A 9,783-nucleotide genomic window follows, 5' to 3' on the forward strand; every position below is an offset into this window, starting at 1 on the left:
GGAATGGCCCTGTAAGGAGGTGTGACCTTGTTGGATGAAGTATGTCATTGTAGGGGAAGGCTTTGAGGTCTCATATGCTCAAGCTATGGGCATATGCCCAAGTATGGTACAAAGTCTCCTTTTGCTGCCCGTGGATCAAGATGTAGGACTCTCAGCTACTCTCCAGCACCATGTCTGCCTGCATGCTGCCCACCATGATGACAAAGGACAGAACCTATGAGACTGTAAGCCAGCCTTAACTAAATGTTTGCCTTTATAAGAGTCGCCTTGGTCATGGTGTCTCTTCACAATAGAACCCTAAGACAATGGCCTCATCTTCTATCTGTTGCTGTTTGTCCTTTTACTTGAAGTCTCACCTGAGGGGACAGCGCCTGTGCTGGGACTCACCATAGGAAACTCCAGCAGGCTGTCTTAATGGTATGACCCCAGTCAGCAGTGCCTGACTTGATTTTTATCCCCTCCTCCTCTCCTTTCCTCTCCTCTCCTCCCCTCTCCTCTTCTTCCTTTTCTTTCTTTTCTTCTTCTTTCTTCTTCTTTCTTCTTTCTTCTTCTTCTTCTTCTTCTTCTTCTTCTTCTTCTTCTTCTTCTTCTTCTTCTTCTTCTTCTTCTTCTTCTTCTTCTTCTTCTTCTTCTTCTTCTTCTTCCCCCACAAGAAACTCATTCAAAACAGAAACGATGGCGGCTGCCATAGATAATTCTCCAAACAACCATCCACTGGAAACAAATACTTAAATTGTGCATTCCTGTTAATTTTTCTAGTAATCTCATGGAAACTCACTAAAAGAAGCAGAAAATGGACTTTTACATTTTATTTCAATGTGTCCAAATTGCCACCATTTTTCTGCAGAACACACATGAAGACATTTCTGATGTGCTATGACAGAGTCTAAGGCAGCCAGCCTTTGAGGTCACATATACTATGTATCAAAATTTGCTCTGGCCACAATTTTTAGTGGTCTGTAGCTACATGAACATGTTCAGGCTGCTCTCTGTTTCCAGAACTTTCTGCCCTGCCTCTGACTCCCAGACCCAATCCACCTGTAGGCCAGCGCTATGCTGAGCCCACATCACAGTCGTGGAGATTCCTGGGCTGGGAGCACTCGGTGATCCCTTGTCATACTGATGACTCCGTCCATTGGTTTATGTGTTAATCAATTCAGAGCACCTCAGATGGGAGGCTTACACTACATGCTGGAGGCCAGAAGTTCAAGGTGGAAGTCCTGAAATGGGAGGCTTACCTCACATGCTGATGGCCAGAAGTCCCAGGTGGAAGTGTCCCAGGCTAAATTCTCCTGAGGCCTCTCTCCTTGGCCTGCAGACAGCATATTGTCCCTGCCTCCTCAAGTGCTTGCCCTCTGGACACACACAGGCTGTATGCTAGGCTCTTTTATCTCTGAGGACACCAGTCTCTCGGGGGTTAGGGACTACGCCATGTGATCTCAGGGTTAGGGACCAGGTCATGTGACCTCATTTAGCTTCACATCTCATTCACTGCCTCCACTTTCAGGTGCTGAGCGCACTAGGGATGAAAATTCCAACATGGGGATTCAGAAAAATACTATACATCCAGTAACAAAATCCCCTCACAGACCAGCTGCCATTCTCTACCATTTGCCTCCTTCGGTGTGCCTGTGTCAAGGCCTGCCAGCCATGAGCACAGGGGCATCCTCACAAAGGTCTCAGACAAAGGCATATCTGCCTCATCTGGAAACTTTGGTGCTCGGACTTTTGTTAGGAGTGGAGGTTCTGGTTTTGTTTATTTGTTTGTTTGTTTGTTTGATTGATTGATTGATTGATTGATTGATTGATTTGAAACAAGGTCTCATGTATCCCAAGCCCACAAAGGCAAAATGTAGCTAAGAGGCCCCAGTTTAGATCTGCCAGGATTGGAGTTACATTTAGAATAGCTTACAAAATTAGGATGTTAGCTGCTGTGCCCAGCGATTGAGTTACCTGTTGATTCTAAACTAAGTTTGTGTGGTGTTTTCCTTCACACAGCCACTCAACTGAGTTCCAGAGAAAGGTACCATGGTGGGGCAGCCCAGCCAGCCACTGGAATTTGGAACCGTGAAGCTGGCTAGGCCGTGACCTGCCATGGATGCTTGGAGGCCCTGGAGGCAGTGAGAGCACCAGGGCCAGAGGGTAGCCAGTCATAGCATGAGATGGTGCACTTTTGTTATTTCATGCTACAGCCTGAACTCACTAAGTAGCTGGGGATGACCTTAAAGTTCTGATCTTCCTGCTTTTCCCTCCCAAGTGCTGGGATAGCAAGTATGTGCCACCACACCCAAATGACTGAGACATTTTTTTGAAGACCCCTCCAAGGAACCAAGGCAAGCCAGGAAGATGCCAAAGTTTGACATATCTACCATCCTAAGGTTCTCATAAAGATAAAGCCAGTGCTCAGGGGCCACAGAGACACCAAAGTACCCAAACCAGTCCCCAAAGGCCATAACAGAAAAGAGTGGCCCAGGCCAGTGGCAGAGTTCAGGAGGGACATATGCTGTTCGTCCTCCTCCAGCTCCAGGCATATTGGGAGTGGACGCCTCACGCTCCTGCCAGAGGCTTCTCAGCCTTCATGGACTGATGTGGAACTATGAGCTGAGCCCACAGTATTTATCGCAACGACAGTCATGAGGCTAAGACACTATGACATAATTCTGGATCATGAGATGCAAACTTGGGGTTCCTTAAGGATCGCTTTCCATCTCTATTGTCCCGTCTCTGTCCATGGAGGCCACGTAAAGTCTCTGAAGTGGTCGCAGCCTTCTTGCAGGCCATGAAGCCCTAAACCATGTGCCACAGAGGGCAAAGTAGAAGCAAGTCCATGCCAAATCTCAGAACTTACACACTGTAGCCTCGAATGCCCACAGACATCTTGCTACACAATTTGGTTCAAAGGAAAAAACAGGGTCTATTGACCATGGCCACGGTACCGGGGAGTCACATAAGGTTGGCAGAACCCCATCTCCAGCTGTCTTCTCAACAGCGTTGGATCCCTCATGCACAGGGGATGCACATATGCACACGTGTGTGAGCTCTGAACTCTCTCCTTCCGTCCAACGCCACCTGGGTGGGCCAGGTGAGTCTTCAAAAAGAACACAGCGTCTCGAAAGTCACATCACCAACCCCATAGGTTCCTCTCATGAGAACCAAGGTGGGAAACCAAGGTTCCGATAGGCAAAGAGTGGTCTCCAGGCCAAAGAGCTGGGCTCAAACCCCATCTCATGAGACCATCTTGAGACCCTTCCCTAAGGTCTTCTCGGGGAAACTGAGGCAGCTGTCTGCATCCAGTGACTGGTTAGGACATTGGAGATCCATGAAAGCACTGGCCTTGGGAGCAATGGTCACAGCTGTCCTTGTGGCTTCACCACACAACTTCAGCCTCTTACAAAGAATTAGAGATCGGGGAGAGTCAGGCATTTCCTAGGGGACACACAATCATGGGGTTCTGGAACCTGGTAACAGTGGTTTCTTTGACAGCCTGTGTAGGCAAACACCCTCCTATGGGGATGGTCCTAACTAATATGGGCAGGTTCTGGGACTCCCTGAACCTCTGTCTCTTCTACTGCTCTCTGGTTTCAGCACGCTGGATAGGACGTAAGGATCATGTGCCTGCCTGGCTGGTGAAGGGCTAGGGAGGTTAGCCCAAACTAGAGGTCTCTTGGGGGCAGGTGTGGAGACAGACCATGGCAAAGGAGAGTAACAGGAAGGTGTCTGTGGCACTCACTACCTCCTGCCCACCCACAGAAGGATGGTAGAGCCATAGTGCAAAACTTCCAGGGTTGGGTCTCCTCTGTGCCCCTTGGCTTACTCTTCTTTGGGTTTGCCAGGCTGAGGCCGGGCCAGCCTGTAGTCCATATAGGTCCCCAGGCAGGACCACAGAATGAAGCGTACCAGGAGGATGACAACCAGGAGCACCATGAGTGGGTCAGGGCCGGGAGTGTCCCCCAGCCAGGAGGCCATGCTGAGGAGGGAGTCTACCACACAGGGTACAGCAGCAGCAGCCTCGCTGAGGCCTGATCTCAGCCCTGCCTGCCTGCCGGTGGCCCCTTCTGAGGGACAGATCCGTGCAGCCCGCAGCCAGCCCTTCCCACTGCACTGGGCCTCCCCGCCTGTGAGGGGACAGTTGGGGCTATAGGCGGCCTCCTTGGTCAAGAGGCCCGTGTACCATTCATGGGGAGCTAAGCACTCCGTGCACCGACAATGGCAGCATTGTCCAGAGGCCCTGGCGGCGGGAGGCCTGCGGGAGCCCGCCTCCCGCGCTGTCCCCGCGGCCCCTGCCCGCCAGGCTGACGTAATCCCCAAACATCTCCGGCGGCGGCAGCTGCAGGGCGAAGCGGCCGCCTCCTCCGGGCCTTTCCGGCTGCCGCAGACAATCGAGCCCTTTCTCTCCCCAATTAGCTATCACTTCTGGAGGCCAGCGCGGTCCGAGGCTGGGCGGGCTGTGTAGCAGCAGCAGCAGGCCCGCACCGAGCGGGGGCCACGAGGCTTGCAGGGAGGCCCGGCCCAGCAGGGAGGGCGGCAGGGAGACTGTGCGATTGAAAAGAGGAGAGAGGCACAGAGAGGGGGGAACAGTCGGCTGGAGCCCAGAGGCGACCCCAGACATGGCTCAATTAGCACACAGGCTGTGCGCAGAGTCCCCGAGGCTGCCCCAACCTGTAGCAGCATGGGGGTGGTCAACACAGACCGCCCCCAAAAGGGTCTGGAACCTAGGGAGTGGATTTAATCTCCCCCTCACAACCCCGGGAAGGCAACCACTGGAGATGGGCTGAACACCACCTACTCCAGCCCCACAGGAGGTTTATGGGAAGGAACCCCTATAGCCCCCCTCCAGCTGCCCACACAGGGCTGGCGGCTGATTAGCAGAGGAGACTCACTGAGTGGTGGTGCGGAAGATGCTTGCTTCCTTAGACCTCAGGCTCCTCGCTGGGAATGAGGTCAGAGCCCCCTGCTCTGAAAGACAAAGAGAGAATACTTAAATAGGCCCAGCACCCCTAGAGCAGCCGCTCTGGGGACTCACCTCCAGAATTTTCCAGAAAAACAGCATCTGCCCAGTTACACCCGTCTGCCGTATACATGTGCGCATACACACACATGAGGACCACGTCCCCCTGTGTGGGCCACTCTGGCCCCTCACAGCTGAGGTCTCCTTGGATGAAGAAAAAATTGGCTTGCTGTCCCCTACCTCTAATACCAACTGTGTGTCCCACAAAGCAGGACCTCATCTGCAGCCAGGGGCACTGTGGGAGGAACGAGAATGCCCGGCCAACAAGGTCCTAGACTTCCAACCCAAGTTGTCTCACCAGGAATCAGTCCAATAAGCCATGAGAGATGCAAGGGGGCATCTTCCACACGGAGAACTCCTGTAGAGTGTCGCTGGTCGCCTCTCACTAGTACTGAACTCTTTCCTCCGTGGCATTAAGAGTATTCACCCCGCAGAGCCTTTCTAGAAGATTCCAAATAACAGCAAACACAAAGGACTGGCAGGTAGCCCACCACAGGATGGGCGGTGAAGAGTTTGAGAACAGTGACAATGTGTGGATTTCCAAAGTGTACGGGACGTATGTAAGTTACCTGTGTCCACTGCCTCTCATGCTGCGGCTGGTGCATCCCTGGGACTGACCAAGGTTGTCTCCCACTTTGCAGTGTATGGGGTGACTTGTCAGGCCACCCAGCCCAACACTCTCAGGACATCATTCTTGAAACATTCTTGGGTTTACTTTTCTTTCGCTCCAAATGTAAGGGAGGATGTAGAAGTTAGGAGCCAGATACAGCTAGAAATCACACCAAACATTTGTTTCTCTGAGGTTTCTGGAATGTCCTCGAGGGCCTTGCTTACTTACTAAAGAAGCCCTAGGGAATCTGGGGTGAGAGTCCCCGCATAGACACCACCATGCTCTTGGAAAGGGAGCAAGCCAAGGGCTCACCTCAGCCAGCATCTTACTCACCTGAGAGTTCACATCTCCGGTAAGGCTTTCTCGGAAGCTGAAGCGTCTGCCCCGAGCTTGGCCACCAGCTCGGACCCACCACTGGTGGAACTAAGGTGGCCTTGAACAAAGCTCTGTGTTTGTCAGGCACACCATCAGATAGGGAAAGTCAATATTGTCCCAGGTAACATGGCATCAAGACACAGGAGACTCTGGGGTCAAGGAGGCCTGACCCTTCCTTCCCACTCATATGCCTCTGAGTGTTGGCAAGCATAAAGTCGGCCATGTGTCTTTCAGGGAAGAAAGTGAGTGGCCCTCCTAACTGCTCCTAGGAGAGAGAGGGGAGGTCAGTGGGCGTGCTGGAGGATGAAGTCAGGGAGGATGAAGTCAGGGAGGATGAGGGAAGCACAGAAAGGAGCAAGAGATTGGTGGAGACAGCACAGACACAGCTTCTCTGCTCGAAGGACACTAGGGTGCTCCTCATTTTGGTGACAGGGACTCTCTGAGTCACCCACAACTGCTCTTCCTGGTCCCTAGGACTTCCCAGCCTCTGTTTTGGGGCTTCGGGAGCTGTCCCCCAGGCAGAACTTTACCAAACCTTGACCATACAATGGATGAGCTCTGGGTCCCCCGGACTAACTCAAGGGTATACAGCCAACAGAACATCTTCAAATTGGGAGAAAGAGGCCCAAAGTCAATCCTTCTTTTATGGCTTACCCCATCTCCACCTTCCTATTTCCTGGATTTCTTACCATCCTTTTAGACAACCACATCCTGAAACACCTGCTATTGACATGGCCCAAAGCAACATGAAAGTCCCATAGACACCAATAGTGTCTGCTGTGATATCCAGAGCTCAGTCATGAAGGCTCTTGTCCCTTGTCACAGAGGACAGATCAGGCAGGGGACTCTGGCTATCTTCAAGGCTTGAGGAATCCACAGTGACATCCTACACCTAAGTGTTCAAGCATTGGAGTGACAAGGGACAGGTCCTTGCTTACTGTTCTCTGATGTTTGCCAGGTGAAAGTGCAGTCACCAGCGAGGCCAGTGAGAAGGCTGGGGTGAAAAGCAAAGGGGGCTTGAGCTCCTGCCAACAGTAGCATGGTCCCCAAGTGGGCTTGTCTCTACCGGTGAAAGCATTAGGAATGAGCCCAAGGATCCATTCGGGTGTCTGCTCAGAGCCTTCAGCAAGCAGATCTGTGGCAACAGGTCCCTTCCTGGCCCAGGGCAAGCCACAGTGACTCCTGGCAGCAAGCAATGCTGGCCATAGGTGAGCTTTGCAGGGGAGGCCCCCCTAGACATCATCACGTCACACTGGACTCCCTGGGCTTGAACTCCTGACTGCGGGCATAGTCAAGGCCCACACCTGCTTCTGACTGGTTTATATTGCTTTGTGTGTGTGTGTGTGTGTGTGTGTGTGTGTGTGTGTGTGTGTGTGAGAGAGAGAGAGAGAGAGAGAGAGTGTGTGTGCGTGCGCGTGCGTGCGTGCATGCACGAATGTGTGTGTGTGAGGTGCGTGCATGCACGAGTGTGTGTGTGTAGACCAGAAGCCAACCTCAGACCCCATCCACCTATTTATTTTATTTTTTTTATTTTTGAGACAGGATCTTTCACCGAACCGGAGCTCACCAAGTATGCTGGACTGGCCATTGAGCTTGTGTCTCACTTCCCCAGAGCTGGGATCATAAGAATGTGTCACCACACTTGGCTGTTTTGCACAGGTTCTAAGGATAAAACTTGGGTCCTCACACTTGTGTGATCGACCAGCTCTTTCCCAACTGACCAAACTATCTCCCCAGCCCAGTGCTCACTTCCTTTATATCCTGGCACTTCCGGCCTCCCGTGTCTATATCATGAGCTCTCACAAGTTCCCTGGTTCCACGTGGGCTGGGGTCTCCAGGGCAGGTTAAAGGAAACTCACATTGCATTCTGCCAAACTGTGTAACCTCCAGAAGCCACTGGGCTAAGAGTGGGCCTTCCCAGCCAGTCTCAGTAACAATTACTACTTTGATTTCTTCTTAACATTTATTTTAAACTATATTCATGGGTGTTTTGCCTGCATGTCTGTGAACTATGTGTGTTCAGTGCCCACAGTGCCCAAGAGGACATTAATTCTCCCTGAAACTGGAGTTACAGACGGTTGTGAGCCATCATGTGGGTGCTGGGAATCGAATCTGGATCCTCTAAAAGGACAGCCAAAGCACTTAATGGCTGAGCCATCTTCCCAGCCCATTGATGTTGGAATTTCCAACCCCAATAAGTCCATATTTAAAAATGCCACGCAATTCAGTTATTATAAATGTATGCTTTGAACCTAGATTGAGCAGATCTAACACTATGCTAACTTATTCCCTAGTCATAAGACCCCTTGTTAAAGAACCTCTTGGGGGTTTTTGGTCATTTTCTACCATGGCTGTCTCTTCTTTTGTCCTTTATCCTGTTCCCGTAAGTCCCTGTATCCTCTGTTCGAGGTTCTATTTCCACATCTTAATTGTTTCTCTATATTGTAATTCCGATATTTTTCATTTTAAAAGGTTCTTCTCCAAACCTTGCCTCCAGTCCTCATTATTTTCTCTCAACTGCTCAGGCTGATCTTGGAGGTGACTCATCCTTTGTTCTAGAGCCTTCTCCATCTCCTGTCTCCACCCTCCATTTGCCTCTCTTTGTTGTTTATCTTGACCTAGACATTCCTGTACCTTTAGTTGGAGTGTTTCCTGTAAACCCTGTTGCCAAGTTTTAAGTTTTTCTCTCTGTTGTTCATTTTTCTCTCTAAATTCCAGTATCTTCTGTTCTAGGCCCTGCTTCCATGATTTTAGTTTTCTTTATGTTGTATTTCTGATATTGTAGTAGGTACCTTATTTTGGTTTACTAATCTTAGTAATTTATCTTTTAGACCCTGTTTCTAAATGTTACTGTTACTTCTTCGTTGTTTCATTTTATCTATGAAATTCTGTATTTATTTTTGTCAAGCATCTTTTCTAGCTCCTGTCTCCAAAATCACTACTTTTGCAAAGACCGGACACTCAAGCCGCAAGAGGGCAAGAGAGCACGAGTGGGAAAGGGACAGAGACAGAGAGAGAGCCTGTGTGGGTTACAAAAGAGGAAATTGTAAACCATGGCCAAGATGGAGCCCAGACACTGAGGAACCCTCCCAGTCATTGTGTGGCCAGCCTACTTCTTTCCTTAGAACACAACCCCCAAACTCTAGCCACAGTTGGACCTGGTAGTGCGTGTGCAGGTCCGTAAAGCAAGAGCAGGTTTTAAGTTCAAGGCCAGCCTGCATCAAACAAGACCCAATATCAAAAACCAAAGGGATGTGGCAGAGAGGCCAAGGCACTCGCCTCACAAGCAGGAGGCACAGTGTAGGTGGGTGTGCAGTCTGCCTGCCATTCCCCTATCATCAAGTTCAGTTTGGCTGAAAGACCCACCTGCCTCACTGACTAAGATGGGAGACGGACAGAGAATGCTCAACATACACACACATATGTGTGTCCAAACATGCAAGCCTGCACACGCATACCACATACACACAAGGAAGTGAGGTGGGGCAGCCACGGTAGCAGTGCACCCCTTATAATGTCAGCAGCACAATCAGAAGTTCAAGGCCAGCCTGTATTACCTAGTAAATCGGCAGTCTGGGCTACATGGGACTCTGCCTTGAGAAAGAAAGAAAGAAAGAAAGAAAGAAAGAAAGAAAGAAAGAAAGAAAGAAAGAAAGAAGAAAAAAGCGCCCCTGAAATCAACAGGACATGGTTTTCAAAGCAGATTGCCCCTCAATGCTTGAGACCCCCAGACAGGCAAAAATAAATCTTTCTTCCTGCCCCACAAAGGCAGATTAACACCGCCGCCACT

General features: G+C 50.5%; 1 protein-coding gene across 1 annotated transcript; it reads right to left on the reverse strand.

The window, feature by feature from the left end:
- Nucleotides 1-795: 795 nt before the first annotated feature.
- Nucleotides 796-6,211, reverse strand: Smim38 (small integral membrane protein 38). The gene is given in 5 exon segments (NM_145088.2): nt 796-4,533; nt 4,881-4,956; nt 5,307-5,449; nt 5,578-5,777; nt 5,952-6,211. A coding segment is annotated over 1 exon segment (156 nt). The 5' UTR covers nt 3,967-4,533; nt 4,881-4,956; nt 5,307-5,449; nt 5,578-5,777; nt 5,952-6,211; the 3' UTR covers nt 796-3,810.
- Nucleotides 6,212-9,783: the final 3,572 nt, after the last annotated feature.

The sequence above is a fragment of the Rattus norvegicus genome, chromosome 1, assembly GCF_021556685.1.
Source record: "Rattus norvegicus strain SHRSP/BbbUtx chromosome 1, alternate assembly SHRSP_T2T, whole genome shotgun sequence".
In the NCBI taxonomy this organism is placed as follows: domain Eukaryota; kingdom Metazoa; phylum Chordata; class Mammalia; order Rodentia; family Muridae; genus Rattus; species Rattus norvegicus.